The sequence below is a fragment of the Candoia aspera genome, chromosome 6, assembly GCF_035149785.1.
Source record: "Candoia aspera isolate rCanAsp1 chromosome 6, rCanAsp1.hap2, whole genome shotgun sequence".
Classification (NCBI taxonomy): Eukaryota; Metazoa; Chordata; class Lepidosauria; order Squamata; family Boidae; genus Candoia; species Candoia aspera.
In genome coordinates this window covers 38,061,449-38,088,957 of record NC_086158.1, presented here as the reverse complement: position 1 = coordinate 38,088,957, position 27,509 = coordinate 38,061,449, and the positions used below count along the sequence as shown (strand labels likewise).

The following is a 27,509-nucleotide window of genomic DNA, read 5'->3' as shown; positions in this document are numbered from 1 at the left end:
ATCCAGGATTGTGTGAAAGAAATAAGAAACAATTGCTAACCTATTTCTTTACAATAACTACTTATGTACAAAAATTCTGAAAAGGATTTACATAATAATTTGAATTATTATTGAGATACTTGAGCTGAATCATAATGGGGATCAATGAAAGATGTGTGATCATGATTTGGTTTGAGATTTAGTAACCATGTAACTGTGCCACTGAACTGTCTTCAAAATTGGAATCTTAAAGCTTACTTGATTTCTTTCTTTTGCTCTCTGAATAGCTTGAGTTAATGGATATTGCTTTGTGTTCTACTAATTTGAAGAAAACACAGGCTATCAGCTATCAATATGAAAGTATAGTTGTTATTTTCAGTGTTGTGATGCAGAAAAAAAGAGAACTTCATGTGTCTTCTGTGTTGGAAATGTTAACAAATCAGCATGCCTCATTAAACATATAAATGAGTTTGTCCCATGATGCAACTCTCCCTATCGAGGAAGCTGTTTGTTGCCACTTCCACTTCCTCTCTCTCTCTCTCTCTCTCTTCCTCCTTCACTGAGAAGAAACATGTTTTGCTTCTCTCTCCATCTTGGGCCTAAAGCCATGTGCTTGTCCCTTTCTTCCATGCAGCTCTTAGCAGCTATAGGGCTAAGAGATCACTAAGTATAGGGAGAGAACAGAAGAAACAAGGAACATCATTTTTCACTGAAGATGGATGTAACTGAACCAGAATAAAGTCAGTAACACTCTTTTTACTTTTAAACCTACTTTGTCTAAGCGTGTAACTCATTATGCTTGGGAGGGCTAATTGTGTAAGCTCAATAACCTGTATTTCTCTAATGTGCTCATTAAAGCTATTTTAGATACTATTCTTTTTCTGTGTGCAGCTTCTCCACTATGTTAAGCTCTGCTCCATTCAGAGGTCCTAGCTGTCCACTAATGGCTTCATTCTGGAACATGGAACACCTTGAATTTTGGAACTAAATGCTTTTGTCTGAGATGCAATTAATTTGAAGGTTTATTTTTCTTTTTAATCTTGTATTTCTTTAATATTCCCTTAGGCTTTATCCCCGGCAATTCTTTCTTCCTGCTAGTAAGGCAGGATGTGGTGTATGTTGGATATCTAGTTAAATGTAGGTCTTTACTGCACCAATTTTTTTAGATTAAAAAACATCCTCGTACTGAGATTCTGGGTTGATATTGCAATTATACAAAATATTATGTAGTAAGTAATACATTCCTTTAAGGAGTATATTAGATAATACAGCAAACTAAGGCAATAGTTCTGTCCAGAAATGCAGAACATATTATGGCAGAAGTTGAGACCTAAAGAGGGACTAGTCTGCCTTGGGTTTACATATGTGGCAGCTTATCAACATACTGTAGCCACTGAAAAACCCATTCAGGGAGCAGAAATAGAAGACAATTCTCTATTTATGTAGGGAGGGATACAATATGCTATTTTAAAACGTTTAAAAGACAATTTGAAGTTCAACAACCCCATTACTATAGTAAACTCTCTGGATCTGAAGATAGATATTTGCACATTGGTATGTTAGAAAGATATGTATTATATAACTATAATTTAAATGGAAATATATGGCTGTAATTTAAACAGAAAAGTATTGTGATCAAAGCAAATGGACATTCCAGGGCAGTCCATTATGAAAGAGGAGGAGGAAGGAATTGCTATAAACTACTGTAATAATATTGTCATCAGGGTGGGTAAATTTAGTTTTTAAATTAAAAAATGGATTTTAAATCAGACTTTTTAGTTAAATTATATTTTGACATATATCTGCTTTGGAAAAAATCTAGTTCAAACATACTGTATTGTTATAAACGTAACTTCTATTATATTCTGCTTAGTATAATGCAGATGAATGATGAGTTAACAGACCTGACTTCTTTAAAATAGGCACAGAAGATTATTAGTATAATCTGAAAACTGATAATGATTGTTCTCTAGCACATAATGACAAAAATGTTGTCAGAATGTTCAGAATAATTACTTGAACTGGAGCTGGTACAGATTCTAATAAAATCACAAGTATGTCCCTGCTTGTTTGGTACCAGGATAATTGTGTCATTTTGGGAATGAAAATTAATCTGACATATTCAAATAATTCAAAAAGGGTTCTCTGGAAAGTACATTACTGTAGAATGAGCTGAGTAGACCTCTTCAAATTATAAAAGCAGCCATGTCACCTGGACTGCTGTGTGCAGCTGCTTTAAATGCTTTCCCAAGTTGTCTGTTCATTTGTGTACATGGCACGGACAAGAGCTTGACAGGCACTACCAGTGAAGTGATGTGGCTATAGATATGCATGCGCGCGCACACACACGCACACACACAGAACTGGAGAAAGTTTCAAAGCAGCCATGCCAAGACTTCCAGAAGTCATGGCTGCTTTTACATTGTAAGGTGCATTTTGTGGCAAAGGGCAGAGAAAAACTCTGGCAATTTTTAAGATTCTATTATATATCCTACAATAATAAAATTATTACTATTATTGTGGTACCTCTTTCCTGACCTGGCCAACCTCAGAGGGCTGACAGGCTGCTAGATCTGAATGGTAAAAATCCAGATCATAAGATGGCAGCAAAGGAATAAATAAAATGTTAACTTTTTGCTGAAATCTAGATTTTTGCAGCCCGGATTTGGTCGCTATCTATCTTCCAAAAGTGAAAACTAGCTTTCTCTCTAAGTACCAAAGAATAGGAGTGTGCATGTTTTAAAAGAATGATTTAGAGGAAATGCTTTGTACCTTATGAGAGTGAACACATCATCTCTCTCCTGGTCATGGAAGCGCCCACACGTTTAAGCTTATGCAGAAACTTGGAAACAGACCCAGCTACTTTAATGAGTAGCAAAGAAGTGATATGTTTGCACAAGTCCCAAAGAGCTTCTTCTGAGTCATTTGTGGAGAAGGCAAAGCCCTGTTCAGAAGAGCAGTGGTCTGGGCACACTTTGAACATTATTCAGAAGGGCTTCAAACCTCACATCAGCATGGCATCTTTCTGTTATTCATTAAAGGAATGTAGCTTGAAGGCAAGTGCACAGCTTTCACAGATGACTGTAATGGGTGGATTCCTTAAAACGGTGGTATCTTTTTTTTCCCCCTAAGCTCCCATGGAAGCTTAAAAATGTACAGGTGCTCTTAATCAGATCTACTTGGATAGCTCCGCACTACTTATTTCTAATGGTGCATTATCTAAGAACAGTCCACCGGGCTGGAAATGAGCCCATATGCTGCTTTGCGATAGTTGGCTTATTTTAAAATTTATGGAGAAGTACAGCAGATGCTCTTACAGCTCTCATTTACACTTCTGATAGCAAAACACACTATATTGTTATCCAGCCTCAAATTGTTCTGCTCAAAAGCAAATGCTTAGTTATTCTGATGCTCTCCTTTGCTTGGGACATGTCTTTTCTTGCTCAAGGGACTTGGCTTCTGCTTGTTTTTATGGGAATGCATTTTTCTCCTCATCTGATTGCTGTTTTCCCATCTGTTTGATGCTGTCATTACACCCTACAGCAATGTTTTCTCATTGCATCAGTCCAGGTACCTGTATCAAACCAGGAAGAATCACAGGAGATTATTTAAAAATGAATCAGAGCAATTTACATTAAAAACATAAAAGCAAAATAATAATCATAACACAGCAAGAACCAAACTGAGAAACAAATAACACTAACACCAAACAATTAAAATACTGAATAAAACTCTAGAAAAAATGAAAATATATTTGCTATTTGAAGAGCATTTACTTATGTACTATATACATCTTCCAGGGCAGGGTTTTAACTTGTATATTGCTGAAATAGAGGAAATAATGTACCTCAGTGAAAAAGAGAACAAATCAGGATGCAGATTTCCATAATATGAATGTATCATTTTATATGCCCATCAATGGTTAGGTTATACAAATTTAGAAACAGTTTAGAAAACTATACAAATCTACAAATAGTTATTAATATTTTAGTTAGTGTATCTCAGCAGACTATGACCAGCTGACCTGTTTTTCCTGTTTAATCCAGATTCTGATTGTTAATGGGCAACTTCATGGCCTCTGTTCTCCTTTTAATACTGTACAATTCTTTAGCTTTAAACTGAACATGGACAGGATAGCTGTTCACATGACACTCTGAAAAAAGGCCAGCAGAGGGCTAGGATGTATGCACCTGGTCTCTATCCACTTCAGATCAGATTACGGAATCATAGAATTGGAATGGGCCATTTACATCCATCAGGTCTATCTCCCTGCTCAGTGCAGTAATCCAGTTTTAAGTATTTCCAGAAGATGGCTGTGTAAGTATCTAGCCATTATTTAAACACATTTTATGAAAAGGAGATTACTACCTCTTGTTAACTGATACCACTGACCAAGTGCTTTACTACTGGGATTCCCCACCACCCCCTTTCATTTGGAATCTGCCTTCCTGTAATTTAAATCCAATATTCTATGTCTTGCACTCTGGTCTGATGGAGTACAGGTCTTGATTTTCTTTTGTGTGACAAGCTTTAAGGTATCTGAAGAGTGCTGTATGTCTTCTTTTAGTCTCTCTTCCCAAGGCTAAACAAATCAGGCTCCTTCAAACACTCTTTAGAGGACTTAGTTTCTAGGTTTCCAAGTCATCCTAGTTGCTCTTCTCTGAACCTATTCCAAGTTTCTCAAGTATGTTGCTCGTAACTGGATACAGTACTCAATGAGGTATATGACAAAAGCAAAAAAGGTGGAGCTATTACTTTTGTAATTTAGAAACTGTATTTCTAAATATACAGTATTTCTATCTGTGATATTGACAAAAATGTTATTTGCCTTTTTGGCAGCCACATCACACTCTGACTTCATTCATTTGCAATCAACTATAATTCTAAGACCTTTTTCACAAGCACTTTATTAAGCCATTCCTCATCTTATTCCATGTATTTGTTTTTGTTTCCTAGGTCAGAACTTTGCTTTTGTCCTTGTTAAATTTTACTCTGTTACTGTCAGCTTTTCTCTCACCTGTCAAGATCACTTTGAATTTCATCTTCTGGTGTATAAGCTACACCACCCAATTTTGTGTCATTTACAAATCTGACTTCATTCAAGTCAAATGAAGTCATTTCATCCAAATCATTAAAACATAACTTTGAATGAGATGACTTCATCCAAATCATTAATTAAAATACTGCAAAGTAGTGGATCCAGTACAGAACCTTGTGGCACCCAGTATCACTATCAAGTTGATGAGACACTGATGAGCAATCTTGAACTACAGTTTTTAAACCAAGCATGTATTTACTTGTCATGATATCCAGCCTATACTTAATTAATTAAATAAACAGAATGTTGTGAGGTACTTTGAAATCAAGATGATGATGATGATGATCCCAGCAGTAAACATACCTGATACTCCTACCTCCTATTTTCCCCAACCAACAACCTCGTGAGTTAGTTTGAGCTGAGAGAGAGTGACTGGCTCAAAGTCACCCAGTGAGCTTTCATTTTTGATGGAGGCCTAGAACTCAGAGTCTCCTGGTTTCTAGGCCAGCCCCTTACTCACTACACCAAACTGGCTCTCAGTAAGATTTATTATGTCTATAATATTTCCACCATCTGTTAAGGAAGTTGCCCAATTAGAAAGTTAGGTAATGTTAATATGTAATGACATTGTTTTCAAAGGTACTTACATACTTTATTTTGTAGAAGACTGCTAAGTAGTTTTGCCTTATGTAGTATGTGAGTAGATTAATATGCAGTTTAATTTTGTTAAAGCTTATTGATAAATTCCTTTATGATCTGCTCTAGAACCTTCTCCACCAGATTGTTCGTTTTGAAAACAGTGACATTTGCTTCTCCAAACACCTCACACTCCACATATCTTCCATTATTTTATCAGAGACAATACATAAATGGTTTGTATAAGTCTTTATAAAATTAAGTGGAACAAGAACCCAAAACTAATGGTCCTGTGAGAATTGAGCAGAATGCTGACTAGGGGTAGTGAAAAACTAGGGAAAGGAAATAGAACACTCTGGAAAAGGCCTGGTTGCTTGGTCCAAATAGGAGTATCTACAATTCTGTTGCAAACCTCACTCATTTTGTATATAACTTATAATTTATATTTAAAATGATTATAGATAAAACACATTATGGTGATCTGATGATACCGGGGTAGGGGAAGTGTGACCAATCAAGTATTGCCTGATATCTCAGTGGCCTTCACCATTGATCGTGACATCCATTGGGACTGTCTCTGAGGGTTGGGAGTGAAAATCACTATTTGGTGGTGGTTCTCTTCTTTCTTAAAAGAAGAGAAGTTGGTAGTGGTTGGGAAAGACTGAGTCCTAGGCTCCTTTGTTGTGGAGAGCTGCTGGACTGAGTGCTCTCATGATTTATGGATGATGGGAATGTACACTGCTCAGAGTTATCAGTAATTGGAGTGGTATATAAATACAGTAAGTAAGTAAGTAAGTAAATAAAATAGTCCAGCTGTGTGTTAGCATTTAAACATTTGGGATATTTTTTCCTCAAGTTTTATTGTATTATAAGATGTGAATAATACATTATAAAATATAGATATTATCTGGATACAGTTGTATTTATGCAATATAAACTAAAAATTGTTAACACTATGATGGTTTAGATAAATTAAACCTTCAAAGATAAGGAGAAAAAGTGTATATAAATGTTAAATATAATTTCTAAAATGTTAATAAACATACGGTTGCTTGAATTGTACGATCAAAGCTAAGTATGGTATTGATAAACAACTGCAAAATGTTTATCCATAGGTTTATGCAGAAAGGCAATATGTTCACTTCTAAGATTATGGGGATTACAGATTTAGAGACGGGACAGAAAAAGGCAATACAAATTTGTTCTCTGCCCACCCCTTTTAATGGTATGCTGCTCTTGGAAGACAAATGAAATAAACATTAAACACTGAAAAACAGATGATGTGTTTTTCTAACTAGCATGTTTGCATTATGTGAATATGCATAACAGGTCAGGGTCTGAACAAGTTCCAAGCTTTGTTGTTTCCCCACAACTAGCAATTGTTTTTTCATTGTTCAAATAAGAACTCCAACAAAACATGGGCGTTGTCAGCACCCACTGCTAACTTTCCATACTTACGTTTATTTCAAAACATATATCCCTATTTAATTTTTTCTGCTAGTTTTCTACAACTTGGTGCCTTCTAGATGAATGGACGATAACTCCTATCACTACCAGACAGCAAAGTTATCTGTGGTGATGGGAATTGCATTTCCATATCAGGAGGATGCCTGCTTGGAGCAAAAACAGTTGAAAGATATTTTCTATTTCAAGACTGAGGCAGGAATGAAAGAATTAGCTCCAGAATCCCTATGGTTGTAAATCCATTTTTCCATTTCTAGAATTCTGATACACAGAGCGCCATCATAAACTATTTCAGATCTGTTGAAGTAAGCTATTTCTGGCCTGGCTGTTTGGTAAGATGAGGGAAACTATTGGCATACTTTCATTTTGCAAAATTTAACTGTTATTAAGAATCAACAGTTAGTACTTGCAAGTTTGGGTTCTTACAATTTTTTCCTTAAAATAGCTTTTATGTATTGGCCTTGCAGTTGTCACAATAATGCCAAATAGCTAGGTTGGTTAACATTTCTGAACAATGTGATACTTAAAATACAACTAATAACAAGAACCAGCGATGATCTCTCTTTTATATCACAGAAGTTTATTCTCCTCACTTTAATTCTTTTTGTTTTGGTGTGAGAAATACTATGAAGTATGGATAGTGGCACATGTGCAAGTGGGAGGTGTCACACGTCTTGTTATGGGGGTCTTTTCCTTTATTATCTCTTTGTTCTGCTGCTACCACCAAACCCCTTTCTGCTTTAGAAATTCTTTAAGTCTCTGACGTAGCATAACTAGGTGGAACGTGGGAAGGATATAGATAGCATAGACACTTGATTTACCTAGAAACAAAGGAACAGATGGATTTTTGTCAAATAACTAAACATTGTTTTTATACAGATTCACTTACTTCTACAAGGCATCTGCATCTCATTAATACTTGCCTGCCCTGGCCCACAAATTATTCCTAACCCCACACCCCTGACAGTACTTCCAGGCTAGGGGTATGACCCCCCACCCCCAGACCCCATCCTTCTTCCTCCTACCCTTTCCAAATCTCTCTGCTCTATTAATTAATTAATTAATTAAATTTTGCCACCGCCCATCTCCCCCGGAAGGAGGGACTCTGGGCAGTTTACAAAAACAATAAAAACATTAAATATCCTAAACATTCAATAAAATGTAACAATATAAAACATAAATATAGTATAAAATCCAGATGACAATGACAGATATAAAACTGCATATGTATGTCTAAAGGGTCATTATAGGGCACCAGCCATCTCCATTTTTTCCTCCTGTTGGAATATAACCTGAGAGATGAACTGACCTGACATCTTTTGTTCCACATCCCAATCATCCCAAGGGCTGGTGGGATAAATTAATTTACCAAAATATACAGAAAAATTGGGGGAAGGCAGACTAGGATTCAAAATTGCTGAGATATACAATCAGTTTTAGGATATGGTGTCTGATTCACACAAATCAGTAGGAATGTTAAAATTGTTTTTAAAATATGGGAGGGTCCAACAATTCACAAGGATGATATATATGTACTTCATCTAGTTAGGTAATATGGAATACCATTTTATTGGCGAGGATTTACTATTAAGTCACTCTGCAAACATAAAAAAACCTAATTCATGTTGATTTGGGTTGATTGTACCAAAGTTATAGTACTCTTCATAAGTGGAATCCTCTAATATTATCCCCTTTCTGATGTAAGCTGCATATCATGCCATTTTTCATTAATGCGTTTATTTATGGTTTCCGCTGCTTCCTGTTTGTGCTTTCTGACACAAGTACTATTTGCCAAAGATGTCAAGACCTGGGGGTTAAGATTGCTTCAAGAGGTTGAAGTTGAGGATTAGTCTGGTATAGTCCTTTGACTCTCACTGTGTTTTTCCCTTAAATCAGGTGAACTCAGTGCTGAGAGGCTAAAGGAGGATGGGATGCAGCTGCCTTTGTTGGTGTCCAGTGATTGGAAAATGATCTGCTTCAACATTATCCCTGTAATGAGGAGAAAGCAGGATGCTCTGAACAATTGGCAAGAAAGAGGTTTTCCACAAGGCAGTCTGAGCAAAGTCACTCAAGAAGCTGATTTCATCCCTGCTAATTACTATCACTGGAGGTAAAACTGATGCTGTTGTGAAAGCTCCTTATGGGAAAAGGTCCATCTTTTAATATAAATGCCTCTTCCCAGATACACTTGTAAGAAGATTTCTGTGGTACAGTGTAAAGGAAGGAAAAAGATAGATCATATGCAAGGCCTCTGGATGCCATTTCTTACCTACCAATATATTGCCATATCTGTACACCCAACCTCATGAAGGCTGAAGACATGCTTCTTTTTAAATACAAGTAGGAATGCAGTGGATGCAACCTGTCTTCTTCTTGTGAATCTGAAGATTTTTAAGAAAAATATATAAGCAGGGTAGCCTTCTCTAGCAGATCACATGTGTTATGAATTCCCAGCCAGCCTGGACTTACATATAAAAAAATTACATGGGAAAAATCAGCTTTGTAAAATACAAGGTTTCTTTACCTATAGGGAAATGCTTATTCCTTCTGGATACGTATCATAATGGACTGTAAGTACCCTCTAATGAAGAGATAAAAGATTAGTTACATATGTCAGGGTTGCTTAGATGTAGACTAAATTATTTTAGACTAGGATTTGGATTAGAGCATTTTGTCCAAAAATCTGTGATACTGTCCAACAAAAGGCTTCAAGGTTACATGTCTCTCCAGACCGGTGTTTTCTAGCCCCTTGCAGCCATCTTGTAACAAAATTGCCAAAAATCAAAGGCATACATTGTAAGTCTATCATTTTGAGATGGGAAACACAACATCCTATAACCCCTATAGGTTTAAAATAATTTATTTGAACACCTTCAAAATCCAGGGGAAAAAAAATAACATCCTACCCCATTTATATCTGTGGGTTGCTCCTTCTCCCACTGCAGTTCTCATACCCTCCAAGAAATTAAGTGTGGCTGCTGGCCACCAAACTTTCATACCTGTGTACTCTTGATAAGTTAATATAAGGAATGAACAACAGAATGTCAGAGATGTAGGGCTACCCAAAACTTTGATGATTTATAGTTTAAAACCATCATAGTATCTCTGAAGTTTTCTTAAGCAACGTGTTTAGGCATGATATTTACTATTATCTACTCATAAAATCTCTGTAGGATGGAAATCAAGGAGGCTGGCAGCCTTAATAGTTTATGTGTATTTTAAACAGCAGAGCTGGTGCTGTTTAGTAATTGCTGTGTTTTTCAGATAGGCATGCACAGATTGTAAGCCTTTGCACTTGTGCGAAGGTGCAGAATTCTCATCAGGTTCTAATGATTTTGTGGGACTCATTCTTACTGCCATCTCAGCCCAAAATTCTACTGGTAATTTGATCATTGAGTCCCAAAATGGAAGCTTAGATTTTACAGAATCTACGATTTGTTCATCTACCCATGGCAGAATATACATCACTACCTTCTCTACTTTGTGTGTGTTGTGTGCTTCATGGGTGTTCCATAAATATATATTTAAATATAATAGATACCTTGGCAATCAGATTGTCTATGCATTTGTTGCAGGGACAGAGCACTTGAAAAATGGTTCTAGGTATACTCATGAACCTATATACTAAAAACAGGCAGAAAGATTGATTTATTCCAACATGCCTATACAGGTGGTCCTTGCTTAATGACCACTCATTCAGCAACCGTTCAAACTCACAATGGCACTGAACAAGTGGTACTTACAACCAGTCATTGTACTTATGTTGGTTGCAGCATCCCCACGATCACGTGATCACTATTTGTGACCTTCTTTGCCAGCTTCCTACAAGCAAAGTCAATAGGGAAGTCACCAGGTCACAAATAGTAACCATGTGATGTTGCACTTAACAACATTGCAGGATTCGCTTAATGACAGCAGAATCAACTGCAGCTTGCAAGTTGTCTTCAAAGGAACCCCCCCTGTAAAGTGTATTACAGTAGTCTAACCATGAAGTGATGAGGAACTGAGTCACTGTTGCAACAGCATCCCAATCTGAGAAGGCCACCAATTGACACACCAGCTGAAGCTGAGAAAATATCCTCCTGAATAGCAAGATAAGATATTAGTGCAGCAGTAACTTGAACTGCACTGCTTCTTCTACAGGATCTATATTGCCAAAGGGTCAGACATGACTTGGTGCTTGCACAGGGGACCTTTCACCATAGAGCAATTGGCTTTGGTATACTTTTGGCAATTGCTTTAGATTTTAGATATAAACTAATATACTGTTCTATCAGAGAGTTGCCATCCTGGCACCCATATACTAAACATAGTAGAAATGAATTCAACAGCTGACTGCTTTCATACTGGGATGATCTATGGCCAATGGTAGCTCTTTGCAAATACTTAAAGGCAGATCCATTAAGGTCATTAGCATAAGGTGGCTAGATTTAGATTTGAATGGATTAATTTTTTGTCTCAAAGATGTTTCTATGACATATAATAATCAATATGTAATCTTGAGAGGAGGACTCTTGATGTCAACAAATTGACTAAGGGACATATTTAGCACAATTAATAATAAAGAGCTAATCTAAAAGTCTTCTAGAGTAGAGCTAGAAGTCACTCTGAAGGAGCCTGACCAATCTGAAAACCTATTTCCCCATTATTATTGCTCTGCCATGGTGGTAAACTTCAATTTAAGTTTAAACATTTACATAATGTGGTACAGAAATTATCCTTGAGTGAATTCTTGAATTTTATTACAGCTGAATACCTAGTTAAACACTTCGCTGGTATCTTTATGTTTTATTTTTCAAAATAATTCTTTCTCCCAGGGAGACTTCAGAAGCAAAGCAGACAACCTATTGGATCTGGCCAGAATAGACATATAGTACAATAGGTGGGGAAGTCTTGCTTGCATTTCAGATCATGCATCTGTCAGGAGCATGACTACAGAATAAGGGAGGGTACAGGTTTGATAATGTTACCTGGTGCTGATTTACCTATTACATTATCTGCAAATGAGGGAGTGATTGAAACATCTGCATACCTGCAACAAAAATAGCATATAAAATAGTAGTGCTGGCTACAGTCAATACAGTATGTGAGAGGGAAATGTTACTGAACCTGACTATCCCACCCTTGACATGCCTATGTGTTCCATAATAGATATGTGCAATCCTATTCACCTATTAGTGCAAATATTTATCATCAAATTTGAGAGGATAAATCAATGTATTATGAAAGAGAAACATATTGCAGTCTAGATACATATGTGGAATAGGGAGCAAAGATATGATTTTCATGTTATATTCTGATTGCCAAATGTGTGCAAAAATGTTTTAATGTTGCTTGCAGACAAATTTGCATAGTTTAGAACGTAGGGATCTTGTGAGGAACTGATCTTTGTGTTAATATTTGTTTCAACTTAGAAACAGTGCATCCTCCTTTACAATAACAAAAAACTCTCAATGGTCATTATCTCCACAGCCCCTAGGTCCCTTAAAACAGAACTAGGAAATCCTTGGCCCTCCAGATACTCAACTATAATTTCTAGCATTCCATTATCCTTTCTGGTTGGAGTGCTAGGTGGTGGAGAGTCACTTCACAGCATGGGTATTAGTATGAATTGTGGATGTATGAATCCTACAGTGAAGCAGATTGAAGTCTGAAATAAATTGTCAACTTCTAGCTACATATTTCTTTTGTTAGGTACTCCACCAATCGTCCCATCTTGAAACTTGTTCAAATTGTAAGCATTCTAAAGGGTTATCGCCTGGACAGTCTCTGCCTTCTTGACCAAATCAACCAGGAGAACTGGAGAGAGAAGGGGAAGGAAAAAGGGCTCACATTTCAACATTTGAAGGTTGGTGGGATTTTTTTCCAGGAGTGCAAAACATAATTTCCTTGATGGGCTTTGGTTCAGATCCATACTAATTAATAATATAGCAGTTCAAACATTATTGTATACTTGGCTAACACAGAAAAGATAACAACTGAGAGAGATCAGCTCGCTCCCTGTATCCCTGAAGCCCTCCAGATAAGTTGGACATCAACTTTCTGAATTCAAGGACTCCTTTGGGCAGCATCTTTAAGGGTAGGGGATGGGAAAAGTAGTGAAGTGTAGGCAGAAAGTGGGAAAGCTCCTCTATATAGGTATCTTCTCTAATGTCTGATTGGCAGAAGGGTGGCCACTATGGAATGCCATACTAGAGGCAGGACTACTGAGTCCCACTTTTCCCCTTGCACTTCGTATAGTAATTGCATAAAGATTAAATATGGTTTATACAAATTGTTGAATACTGTGAAAATTAAAAATGATTGCAAATTTGTAAGTGGTATCAGTTCTGAAATATTCTGTACATTTGCTATTATTCAATGTCAGACTTGAATTTTTACAAACTTAGCAGAATATCAAATGATGGACAGTTCAAATTTCATGTTTTGGGGTGTTCCATTCCTTACCACTCCAGGTTAGAGAACATGGAGTGGCAGAACATGTTTTATAAAAATCTGGGTGTGCGCTATGCAGCTCACAAGCAACATACCTTAATTGTTGCACTTTTTATCTTTAGCTAGCTATATGATCATTCCAGAAATGAGGCCAGTTTCAGAATGAACTGAGTTAAGATTTATAGTTTTTGCTCAGCTTTGTTTATGAATTCTGTTATTAATGGGACAATAGTTTATTAAGCTTACCTTGTTTGTCTTAACTTTGTGAACGGCTTTTTTTTAGCTGCTTACTTCCAATGCATGTATTGTCTCTTTTTAATTGCAACATGAAAGGCCGAGAAAACATCAAAGCAGCAACATACTTCAATGCACTGAAGAGAGGGCTAGTCTTATAATTAGGCCTTGCTTTTTGGAAGTGAGGCTTTTTCTCCCCAGAATACGTCTCCATTCTCTCTCTTTTTTAAAAATTTTTATTAGTTAGTAATTGTTCAAGATATAATTAAGACACATAATGTAGAATATAAGACCAACAGAATACCATTCTCACCAGTCTCTTGTATTCAGAAAAGTGTGAATGTGGCACTTCCATGCAGCAATCACTCTAGGAAACCTGCTGATAAGAGTGCAGGCAACTTGAGATTTTCTTTTGGATGGAAGTCTTGCCACAGGGTGACAGTAGAGGCAGAAGGGCCACACAGGAGAGGAGAAAGATGTTAAGGCCACTCATGAATGCAGGTCACTTAATTGGTGTGGCCCTCCAGATAAGGAACTTCCAGCATCCCACATTGTTCGTTCTAACTAGGGCTACTGGGAGCTAAGTTTCAACAGTCCTGGAGGACCACAGCTTCCCTACCCGTAATATACATTGTGCATCTCAGCAATCTTTGCCTTAAGAATTAAATTTGGGATGCCCAAAGTACACCCCCCACCCGCCTCTCTCTCTGATATATACTAGATTATATATGCTGCTGTGTGTGTGACTCTGAGCATCTTACAGATCTCCAGAACAACAGTATTAAAAACTAAACTAACAACTTAATAACAATGTAATAAAAAACACCTCTAGCACCAGGAAGCAACTATAACATAATCAGATGACCCCCTCAGCCGCCAAAGACCTGTGAAACAGCCAGTCCTAATGGCTTTATGAAAGACTACCTGAGTCAGGGCCTGTCTGATATCAGGGGAATGCTGTTTGAGAAAAAGCTCAACCCAAGGATCCTGCAGGTAACATTTCCTAATGGGTGGGGCCCATAGGGAGTGTTTTCTTCCCATTCCCAGTCCCACAGATATCAAGATCCTGGGTTGTGAAAGGCTTTAAAAGTGATAACCAGAATCTTGAATTGCATCCAGAAACAAACTGGCAATCAGTACAGCTCTAGGAGCAGTGGTGGTAGGCAGATCAACTAATACCAGTAACTGCTTGAGCCATCGCATTCTGGACCAGCTGCAGGTTTTGGATTGTCAGTAATGGCAACTCCATGTAGAACATATTGTAGTACTGTAATCCAAATAGGAGATAACTGAGGCATGAGAGAGCAAAGCTTTTTCCAATCCAGGAAAGACTGTAACTGGCACAGAACATGGATCTCTGCAGAGGCCCTCTAAGCCACATCTTCTATCTGCTGTTCAAGAAGAAGCTGTGATTCCAGGTGGACCTCCAGATTACAAATCAGCTTTGCTCAGGGGAGTCTGACCTCATCCAGAGCCAAAAATGACATATGCTTGGAATTGGAGGGCTTCTGCATGCAAAGCCACTGTGTCTTGCTGGGATTGAGTCTGTTCATCCCCATCCAGAGCTTCTAGATATTGAGACAGAACCTCAATCACATCTTCTCTTTGACCTAAAGTTGGGATATACAATGAAGTATCATTTGCAAACTCATGACACCTGATTCCATGCCAGTGGATGACCTCACTCAGCAGCTTCATGTAGTTATCAAATAAGGGGCAAGAATATTGACTCATGTAGCATCTGGCAATGGGCAGCTCTAGGGTTGACCTCTCACCCTCCCATGTTGACTGGAAACACTCACCTATGAAGAAGAACCACTACAAGGCAATGCCTCTTGCTCCTAACCCTTGTAGACAGTCCAGAAGGATACCATGATTGATGGTATTGAAGGCTGCTGAAAGTTCAAACAAAACCAGGAGTGTTACATTTACCCTAACCTGGTAAACAAGACTGAGAAATAGACATCATGCAGACCTGAAGCTACTTTTATTAGAACAGCTACAGTAAATAGAATCTTGCAACTCTGAATGTGCTACCTTTCTTCCCTCTTTTATCTTCATGAGAATTGGGGCAGGGAGCTTTCTGAGGCATTTTCACAAACTATTTTCTAGGCCTAGCCTCACGTTTTGTTTATCTGATTGTTCCCTGAATACACGATCTTCCCTCTGTACGTCAAGGCCATCCACTTTATTCACTACAGACTGTACCCCAAGGAAGGCAGGTTAAAGTTCCCCACCACCATGAACCTAGGGAACTCTACTACAACCCCCAAAACAGAGTCTAGCAGCTCAATCAGGGCCTTTGCTGTGCAGCACAGGGGATGGTACAATGGCAGCAGTCCCAGGTTGCCACTAGAGTCCAACTTCTCAAACAAGTCTTCACATCCTGTTATCTGCAGATTAATACCTTTGATTATCTATAGAGTTTCTTACATGACAACAGTTACCTTGCCTCACCTGCCCTGGGTTTGCAGATGGCGCCAAACCTAATAACAGGAAAGAGTGGTATGCATCCTTCCCCCTAAGCCATCAAAGTCAGGGTAATACAAGCCAGGTCTGCCCTTTTATCCACAATGAGATCTTGAACAACGAGATATCTACAGTATTACAGCTAGAACTGGAATTATTAAGCCACAGCTGGATCCCAGGGTCTCCAAACTTGTGGAAGCATGGCAGAAGTGGGAATTGGTCTTCCTCAAGAACAGCCCAACACCCTCCTCCTGCCATATCCCCCTCTGCTCCCACTGTCTTTATTCTTTCTCCTTTGTCCTCCCCTAATTCAATGTTTCTCAATCCTTAAGAGAGCCTACAGGGGTCCCCCCCTTCCCCCGTCATTCTTTCACCTTCCATTTCCAGTTAACCAGTCTGCTAAATATACCCCTTGCCTCTTCAGAAAATATAAATATATATTTATATACATAAATATAACTGCATCTCCAAAGGGTGCACCTGACAATCAAAAATTGCTATGCAACCTCCAGTGACTAGTTCTAATTCCCCCCAACACACCAGCATATTAAACTCCTCTTCCCCCTCTTCCCTCCCAGCAATAATTATTTTTGTTTTGCTGCTTTCTGTTTGTGTAGTTTACATCATAGTTCTGATATTGGATCTTTGTACCTATGTAAAGTACAAGTGGCCTGTACTTTTCTTAAATGTACAGGTAGCCATGCAAATTTTGACCATGTGGACCACAAGCATGATTAAGAAGATGATAGTAATATATTATTATCGAAATGTATTGAGCTCAACGGATCTACTCAGTTTCTCATAGTAAGCAGTACTTCAAATGTTTAATAAGGGCCAAAGGTTACAAGACTACAAGAAAGCTATTCTTGGTGTAAGCTTAAGTTCAGCCAACTTTCCCAACTGTAATGGTAGCCTATTCTAAAACACGATCAGACTCATGAACAGGAATTCAAAGATATCTGATTAAAGAATAGTATGCAGGATCACAGAGAAAGCTGAGAATGATGAAAGCGCGCCAAATTCAAACTAAAAACCCTCGGTGCAAATGAGATCCCTCCCCCCGTAGAATCTTCTCAAGTTCACAAACCCAGGTGGCTCCTAGCGGTTTCTGATGGTCTGCGGGAAAAGGCCTTGAACAGATAACATAACCCAAACACATTCCATTGTACAGATTTCACATACAGAGCTTGGTACAAGGTTTCACAGCAGCTCCCTCCCAAACAGAAACGCGTGTCAGCGCCATGGCATGTGAAATGTTACGATGTATAAACTACATTGAATCAGTGAACATGACACCAACTTTTTAAACATGCATTAATTGTTCACCAGAACACAGACCAACTCTATAATGAACAATAATAATATGCTTGGTTCTTAGGTAGGTTTTTTTGTGTTGCCTTTAGTAAGTATTCTTATTTCCTCCTAGATGTTATTGCTGTGGGCTACTCATTTTTTCCCTTCCTCTGAAGACTGGCTGAGTCTGGAAGGATCAGTGTATCGTCTGCTGGTGATCTTACTTTGCTGCTTGGCAACCAAAAATCTTCCTCATTTTTTATACCCAGAGCAAAATCTGTTCAAGGGTGATGGTCTGGACCTAACTGCTTTGTATCCCAAAGTGGAAAGCTTTGCTATAACTCCTGAGCGTTTCCTAAAGTTTAATTTTTCCCAAAGAGAAGACAAGAAACTCCACCAGAAGGACAATGGTCTCAAAGCTTTACTTCATCTCCCAGCTGAAAACAGAGACTACTGGGATACTGCCTTTTTTGATATGCTGCTTAATAAGGTAATTTGTTGTAAGTACAAGGTTTAAAATTTATAATCTGATTTTTTTTCCAGGCCTGTCTGTAAGAACTTGGGATATTCCCATGGATTCCCCGCTATAATCACTGAAGGCTCATTCAAATGTTTATTGATGTACTTTTACGTATTTATGTTTCACCACTTAGTATTCTTCTCAGGACATTTAAATAGCAAAACAAACAAACAAGCAAGTAAAGTTACTATATGTTAGAAACACTTAGATAAATCAGTCTGTAAGACAGAAAAGGTAATTCCTGTTTTTTTTCTCTTTTTTCCTGCTTACATCTCTTCAAGATGTAGTTTAGATAGAAGTGAAGCTTTTCTATCTTCATATATTTCTTAATAAATGTAATACAATGTAATACATTCAAATACAATAAATGTTGGTTAGCATTGACTAATAGCTGGGCAAAGCCCATACTTTGCATCCAATAACTATATTGTATGGACATTTTTCTTTTTAATGGGGCATTCTGCTGCTTAATTACTCAGTATTATTTCAGCACTCTGCTTAAATATATCCTCTAATAAGGGCCTCTGCTGAATTCAAACCTCCAGTGATAAACATTTTATCAGAAGCAATAACACATTTGTGTTTTACAAGTGAGGAGCCCTGAGAGTAAGAGATAATTTCCAGAGGGACAGTTATGTTAGTTGTAGGAAAGACCATTTTTAAACATTCAGCTTTATTTGCTATTGTCAAACTATAACTTACTGAGAGTCAGAAACTCTGGAGGTCCACTGATTTGAGGAATTCAGCTTGGATTCATTTCAAGCAAAACTCAACTTCTCCTTTTTGCTTGAGTTTTCTGAAATCTCTGTAGATGAAATGGTCTCTGCCCCAGTGCTAAAACAATAGATCAACTTTGCGTGCATAATTTGGGAAGAGTGTCAGGAGAAACTAGATGCGAAGGTAAAAAATTAAATATCTTTCAGTTACTCTACCTCCCTCCCCATTTTTTTTTTTTTTTTTTGCTGCTGCAAAGTACCCAGGACCAAAGGTCTTGCAGCACAGGAGGAATTGTTGAAGTGTTGATGCCTATGGCTATGGATACATGAAGAAATTCATTCCTCCTGAAAATTTATACCAAGAACGAGGGACTGGAATTTTCTAAAAAGCTGATTCAGCCCTTCATCTGAGCTGGCAATAATTTCTTAGCGCAGGAGGATACTGGAGCCCATATTCTACACCATAGAGAAATGTACATAGAATCATAAACTCACTTCTATGGGGAGAGATGATAACTCACTTGGTGAACTGTCCAGCTAGAAGCTGCCTAGCATGATTCTTGATGGGGCAACTTGCTGGACAGTTCCTGAAGGCCTCTGCTGGTAAGTTCCTAACCCAGCTGGGAAGAAGTGTGGCAGACAGCCAAATTGGCTAGCAACCATCTGGCACAATCACTGATCAGAAAAACGTACTGGACAGGTCCTGTTTTACTTGTACCTTTTCTTGTCTCATTTAGTGATAATTCAGTGTATCAGGAGATATTACTTACACACTTTTTTAATGAATATTTTCTGAAATACGATGGAATGGGATGAAATGGACTTAACTTAGTAAAAATTAGGAACTGAACGGAACCAAATTTGAGACATAAGCTCCCCCTACGTTGCATATTTACTTGGGCAGAAATCCCAGTTAGCTAACTTCCTAATATATCTGCCTGGTACTGCTTAAGCTGGTTCTGTCCTATACTTATGCAGCTTGACTGTAAAACAGCTTAAGAAAATCCTGTCTGGACTGAGACACTTTGGCAATAGCTTGCAAAGTATTTAGTCTGGGGAACAGACTACCAGATCCTTCCATGGATAATTCCTCTGCAGCTCTGTCTCCTAACTTTGTTCCAGGAAAGGAAATGTCCTCATATAGGCGGGTCTAATGGGACATATGTTCATTTATATCTCTGTGTGTATGTATTTGCAAAGTGAAATTCAATTTATACAATATAAAATTAATCCTAATGCAGGCACAAGAAGCAGCTTTAAAATAAAAAAATCCTTTCTTGCTACCCTCTAGGTTTCTGATAATGTTCTGGAGCAGTACTGTCAAACTAAAATAGAAAACGGGGCCACTAAACCATACATAAGGTCACATATTGACTTAGAAAACCACCCATTTATAAATTTCTTTGTTTATTAATACATCAACACATAATATCAGATAGGAACTAGATATAACTAATAAAAAAAGAAATGTATTATTACAACTTTGATTTTTCAATCTTATGTGTATCTATATATATTACCTACATGCATACAAATCAGGTAAGAACTAGTTATAGATAAAAAGAAGCATACAATTTTATGTTTTAATATTAAATATATTCAAAATCATTACAAAACATATCACTACAACAAGATTCAATATTAATTTAATATTCTTTGCTAGAAATTTGGCATCTTTTCCCAGAAACTATTTTATCAAAAGCATCACACAAAAAGCATTCCCCCCCCCCTTTCATTTCCCCTCTTTCATATATCCTTCTCTGGATATATTCTGAACTTATTTAAACTTTATTATTAATTTAAAAATTGATTTTTTTTATAAAGCTAACGACGATCATGGACCTTGCCCAGCCCGAAACGCAACATAAATTAAACCTTTTTGGAGGGAGGAGGAAATGAATTCAACCTGTTTTGGAGCGAGGAAGGATTTTAAATCTGTTTTGGAGGATGGTGGGAAATCCAACCTATTTTGGAAAGAGGCACTCCTTCGTGCGCGGGAGGTTCTAGGGTCTGGGACAGGTCAGCTACCAGCGCGAGGCTGCCTGCAGTCCCGGGCAAAAGGCGCAAGCTCGCTGCCTTAGCTTGCAGTAACTGCAGCAGCAAAGGCGCTTGTCGTCGCTCCCGCGCAGACTGAGAGGGAACTCCCGTCACGTGGTGCTCCTGCTGCTCAATGTATGTTGTGGCGGCGCCAAGCAACCCTCGCTTCTGCAGTTAGACTGAGACAGCAAACTTGTGCAGAACTCCTTGCGAGTCACGAGCCCAAAGCGTTGTGGTGGTTAGTGACTAAATTTATTATTTTGTTTTAAAATCTAATGTTACCTATGTTTTTTATTTTATTTTGTTAAATATTTCCCAATTGCATTTTAATCTGGTTTGACACCTCTGTTCTGGACCTACCATTAGTAATGGTGCCACCTACTTTTCTACTAGGCTTCCACTTAACCCTTTTTTTCCTGTTCCTTGGCAGAAATGTGCCTTCTCAAAAAATTACTACGTTTGTTTCCCTGGGTTATTACTGGACTTTATTAAGGTTTTAAGTCAACTGCTGTACTGTTTTATCCTTTTAACATGGACTGGTGGACTTAGTAAAAAACAAAAAACAAACCCTCCAGCAGAACAGTAGATTGCTTGGAGAAAAAAAAATAGTAACCCCCCCCCCCAAATCTACAGAAAAATTAGCAATATTTTATATATTAAGCATTAAGCAAGAGATACAGCTCTATGCTACTGAAGACCACTGTTAATAGTAGCCTTCGAAGACATTAGAGATCTACAGACGGCCACTGCTGACTCAGTCGAGTGCACATTTCTGTCTGTAAAATAAACAGTCAAAGCACAGGGGGTGCCTAAAAGAAAATAAAACACACCAGGCAAAACATACAGCAGTGCTTGACATAACAGTAGTGCTTAATAAGACTGGGGACGGGCATAAACCAACGTGGGTGTGAGAACAGAAGCATCTGGAGCAGCACCTCACTGGAATTTGGAGAACAAATCTCACTGACAGGTGTGCAATGAAGATAACTGCCAAAGTGGTTAGTTGTGCAACTCCAGCAAGGTTATATGTATTGGCCATAAAGGTATGGATGTATTTAACAAAGAGAAGAAGCTGTTTTTAAAAATCTTGCCCACATACCAACATGCCTGCCAACCATAGTGGGAAACAACTGCTGCCAAATTAACTTGTTGTTTATTCGTTTAGTCGCTTCCGACTCTTCGTGACTTCATGGACCAGCCCACGCCAGAGCTTCCTGTCGGTCGTCAACATCCCCAGCTCCCCCAGGGACGAGTCCGTCACCTCTAGAATATCATCCATCCATCTTGCCCTTGGTCGGCCCCTCTTCCTTTTGCCTTCCACTCTCCCTAGCATCAGCATCTTCTCCAGGGTGTCCTGTCTTCTCATTATGTGGCCAAAGTATTTCAGTTTTGCCTTTAATATCATTCCCTCAAGTGAGCAGTCTGGCTTTATTTCCTGGAGGATGGACTGGTTTGATCTTCTTGCAGTCCAAGGCACTCTCAGAATTTTCCTCCAACACCACAGCTCAAAAGCATCGATCTTCCTTCGCTCAGCCTTCCTTATGGTCCAGCTCTCGCAGCCATATGTTACTACAGGGAACACCATTGCTTTAACTATGCGGGCCTTTGTTGTCAGTGTGATGTCTCTGCTCTTAACTATTTTATCGAGATTTGTCATTGCTCTTCTCCCAAGGATTAAGCGTCTTCTGATTTCCTGACTGCAGTCAGCATCTGCAGTAATCTTTGCACCTAGGAATACAAAGTCTTTCACTGCTTCTACATTTTCTCCCTCTATTTGCCAGTTATCAATCAAGCTGGTTGCCATAATCTTGGTTTTTTTGAGGTTTAGCTGCAAGCCAGCTTTTGCACTTTCTTCTTTCACCTTCATCATAAGGCTCCTCAGTTCCTCTTCACTTTCAGCCATCAAAGTGGTATCATCTGCATATCTGAGATTGTTAATGTTTCTTCCAGAGATTTTAACTCCAGCCTTGGATTCCTCAAGACCAGCTTGTCGCATGATGTGTTCTGCATACAAGTTGAATAGGTAGGGTGAGAGGATACAGCCCTGCCGTACTCCTTTCCCAATCTTAAACCAGTCCGTTGTTCCGTGGTCTGTTCTTACTGTTGCTACTTGGTTGTTATACAGATTCTTCAGGAGGCATACAAGATGACTTGGTATCCCCATACCACTAAGAACTTGCCACAATTTGTTATGGTCCACACAGTCAAAGGCTTTAGAATAGTCAATAAAACAGAAATAGATGTTTTTCTGAAACTCCCTGGCTTTTTCCATTATCCAGCGGATATTGGCAATTTGGTCTCTAGTTCCTCTGCCTTTTCTAAACCCAGCCTGTACATCTGGCAATTCTCGCTCCATGAACTGCTGAAGTCTACCTTGCAGGATCTTGAGCATTACCTTACTGGCATGTGAAATGAGTGCCACTGTTCGATAGTTTGAACATTCTTTAGTGTTTCCCTTTTTTGGTATGGGGATATAAGTTGATTTTTTCCAATCTGATGGCCATTCTTGTGTTTTCCAAATTTGCTGGCATATAGCATGCATTACCTTGACAGCATCATCTTGCAAGATTTTGAACAGTTCAGCTGGGATGCCGTCTTCTCCTGCTGCCTTGTTATTAGCAATGCTTCTTAAGGCCCACTCAACCTCACTCTTCAGGATGTCTGGCTCTAGCTCACCGACCACACCGTCAAAGCTATCCCCGATATTCTTATCCTTCCTATACAGGTCTTCTGTATATTCTTGCCACCTTTTCTTGATCTCTTCTTCTTCTGTTAGGTCCTTGCCATCTTTGTTTTTGATCATACCCATTTTGGCCTGGAATTTACCTCCAATGTTTCTAATTTTCTGGAAGAGGTCTCTTGTCCTTCCTATTCTATTGTCTTCTTCCACTTCCGCGCATTGCTTGTTTAAAAATAATTCCTTATCTCTTCTGGCTAACCTCTGGAATTTTGCATTTAATTGGGCATATCTCCCCCTATCGCTGTTGCCTTTTGCTTTCCTTCTTTCTTGGGCTACTTCTAGTGTCTCAGCAGACAGCCATTTTACCTTCTTGGTTTTCTCTTTCTTTGGGATGTATTTTGTTGCCGCCTCCTGAACAATGCTGCCAACTTCTGTCCAGAGTTCTTCCGGGACCCTATCTACTAAGTCCAGTCCCTTAAATCTATTCTTCACCTCCACTGCATATTCCTGAGGAATATTCGTGAGCTCATATCTAGCTGATCTGTGGGTCTTCCCTAATCTCTTGAGTCTGATCCTAAATTGTGCAAGAAGTAGTTCATGGTCTGAACTACAGTCAGCTCCAGGCCTAGTTTTTACCGACTGTACAGATGTCCGCCACCTTTGGCTGCAAAGGATGTAATCAATCTGATTTCGGTGTTGTCCATCTGGTGAAGTCCATGTGTAAAGCCGTCTCTTAGGTTGTTGGAAGAGAGTGTTTGTTATGCAGAGTGAATTGTCTTGGCAAAATTCTATCAGCCTATGTCCTGCTTTGTTTTGTTCTCCCAGGCCATACTTACCTGTAATTCGAGGTGTCATTTGACTGCCCACCTTAGCATTCCAGTCTCCTGTGATGAAAATAACATCTCTTTTAGGCGTGTTGTCCAGTAGGTGCTGCAGATCCTCATAGAACTGCTCTACTTCAGCTTCTTCAGCATTTGTGGTTGGGGCGTATATTTGGATCACTGTGATGTTAGATGGCTTGCCCTGAATTCGAATTGAGATCATTCTGTCGTTTTTGGGGTTGTATCCAAGCACTGCTTTAGCCACTTTACTATTAATTATGAAGGCTACTCCATTTCTTCTGTGGTCCTCTTGTCCACAGTAGTAGATCTGGTGGTCATTTGATGTGAAGTGGCCCATTCCAGTCCATTTCAGTTCACTGACGCCCAGAATGTCTATCTTTAATCTTGACATCTCACCAATAACTACATCCAATTTGCCCTGGCTCATAGATCTTACATTCCAGGTTCCAATGGTGTGTTGATCCTTAGAACATCGGATTCGCCGTTCACCACCAGCACCGTCGGCCGCTAACCGTCCTTTCGGCTTTGAGCTAGCTGCGTCATCACGACTGGGGCTAGTTGAGCTCATCCTCTGTTCCTCCCCAGTAGCATTTTGACCATCTTCCGACCTGGGGGTCTCATCTTCCGATGGTATACCGACATATCTCTGGTTGTACTGATCCATTTAGTTTTCACGGCAAGAATACTGGGGTGGGTTGCCATTACCTTCTCCAGGGATCGCATTTAGTCTGACCTCTCTGTCATGACCTTCCCGTCTTGGGTGGCCCTTCACGGTTTAGCTCATGGCATCATTGAGGTGCTCAAGCTCCAGCACCACGACAAGGTAACGATCCTTTGCGGAGGCCAAATTAACTACCCCCCACTAAATAAGAAGGGAACCTGAACCCATCCTAGTTATAGAATAACTGCCAGCAGCAAATAAAGGATTTTGCTGCTTTTGTGAGAATGAGGAAAGTAGTGTCATGGTGTTGCACTGCATGCTTTGTCCCTTTGGGATGTGCATATGACATCGCAGCACGCAAAGAAAGGGATCAGTGCTTGCAACACAACATGGCAATACTGCTTTTGTCAGTCTCCTTCCCATGGCAGCCTGTTGGATTTGAACAGTTCCTACAGTGGTAGACATGTCACTTGATATAGTTTGATACTTTTTTTTTTCAGTTTCAGGTGTATCAGATTAAAGACACACAACGGATTTCTGCTATGACAAGCATCTTGTCAAAGACTAAGAAAATGGTCCATAACCAGAGTTGAAAACATCACCATGGCAATACTTTGTTTCCTGCCTGGATGAACATGCTTTATATTCAGCTTATTTCTTGTGATCAAACTTATCTGATGCTGTTTGAGTTTCTTGCTCAAGAAAAAAGCACATAAAGAATTATAGCCTGTGACTGCATAGAGGTAGTAGTTGTTGGATTCAATTTCATTATTAAGGATGATGGTCCAATTTGTAACCACTGTCTTATAAAGTAAGTAAAATATATACAGTGGTCTTAATTCTCTGTCCACAAACTGTTTATCAGAGGTTCACAATCTGTGGCTCCTCCAAATTTTAGATGCAATCACCAGAACTCCTCCAAAAGTTGCTGCCAGATAATAATTGTGAATGGGACATCAATAATTATTAAATACATGCAGAATAATCATATTAATCTAATTAATGTAACTTAAAATAAGTATCATTTTTGTCCAGGGTTCCCCAGTTCTTCATTCTGTTTCCCACATACCACTACAGATGGTGATAGTAACTCCTTGATAATATTCTCTTACATTAGAAGAAAGTACTAAGATATTCTGACTCTCTTTAGGAAATGCCAATGTATAGATTTAAAAAGGAAGTGAAGTTGTATTTCTTTATAGTTTTTTCAGAGTTCGGGAATATGTAGATAACAGTATGTGGTTCTTGCAGATTTCCTCTCCTCCTTTTTTCCTAAAGGCTGAAAACATGATACCTAGCATGAGAACTTCTAGTCATCTATTCTGCTTTAGTAGGAAGTTCTGCAGTTCTTTTTCCCTCACACCCTTTATTGATAATGATTGGTAGTACATCTAAGAATTAAAAACTGCAGATTCTACCTGTGAATATCACTGTATACTTTAAAAACACACACATTTTACTGCAGCAGCCATTCTAGAGTTACAATTATGCTTAATAAATCTCAGTTAAGATCATGGGACTTAAGCTGTTTCCCCAAACTAGTCACTCTGATGCCCTTGAGATTGCTGATTTTTCCCTTGTTAATGGCTGTAGGGAAATTGTGATATTAGTTAAGATTGCAAGGGTCGGGGGAGGAGGAGGGGGATTAATTTCATCACAAGGCCCACTGTAATGGTAAATTACAATTGATGAGGTAGAAACAATTTCTTCCTACCATGGTGAAAGTGGTTTTAGTTGGGCTGCTTTTCTGCCATCTAATGGCTGGCTGGATTTTTATAGCCCAGATATGGTAGTCCTACCCTCTAGTCCTACCCTTCTCCTTCTACTCCAGGACAGCTTTTGAAAGATAGGCTGTTGCTCTCTATTCTTGATGTGACCCCACTTTTGACATGGCTTTCATTTTGCTGAAGACTTCATGGTGTGTGTGTGTGTATGTACACATGCATACATCTGTGAATACCTAGATGTTAATGCAGAGCTATATACCCTGTTTCTCATGCAGACCTTGGAGCCAAAACAGTTGCCATCTGTATTGTAGAATGTGGTCTTTTGTGAAGAGCATACCCTTAAAAAAGCTATGCTGGATCATATGTAATGTTAATTATAGCCATATAATATATCTGTAATCTTTCTGCATAGGAAGAATTTATGAAGTAACAAAATCATTGTATTTCTTTTTGTGTGATTGTACCTAAAGGTGTATGTGTTTATGGTCCTACCATTTAGTCATTGTTATTTTTAAATTCCATTTTATGTATGTTAATTCGTATATGTGACAAAAATATAATGTAATACAACACTATATGAAAACTTGGTATCTCATTTTGGTATCATAATTAATTTCTTTTTTCCAGTTTATGGCTCAGTTTTACTCTGATCATACACTGTAAATATATCATTTACTAGTGGCACCAAGGTAATTTCAATAGAGTATATAATATGTATAATTTGTCCCTTGTGTTTCAAGTAGTTTTGGAAAACATTATAAGATCCAGGTTTAGCACA

The 27,509-nt window shown here is 38.6% G+C and overlaps 1 protein-coding gene across 1 annotated transcript in view; it reads left to right on the top strand.

Moving 5' to 3' along the window:
- The window catches only part of MAB21L4 (mab-21 like 4), a 29,027-nt gene extending 2,856 nt beyond the window's left edge, over positions 1-26,171 (top strand). Inside the window, exons 2-5 of the mRNA XM_063306117.1 lie at positions 9,014-9,227; positions 12,812-12,965; positions 17,682-18,038; positions 25,505-26,171. Of these exons, the coding sequence (XP_063162187.1) occupies positions 9,014-9,227; positions 12,812-12,965; positions 17,682-18,038; positions 25,505-25,597 (818 nt within the window). The 3' untranslated portion in view covers positions 25,598-26,171. The remainder of the gene's footprint in view (positions 1-9,013; positions 9,228-12,811; positions 12,966-17,681; positions 18,039-25,504) is intronic.
- Positions 26,172-27,509: the final 1,338 nt, after the last annotated feature.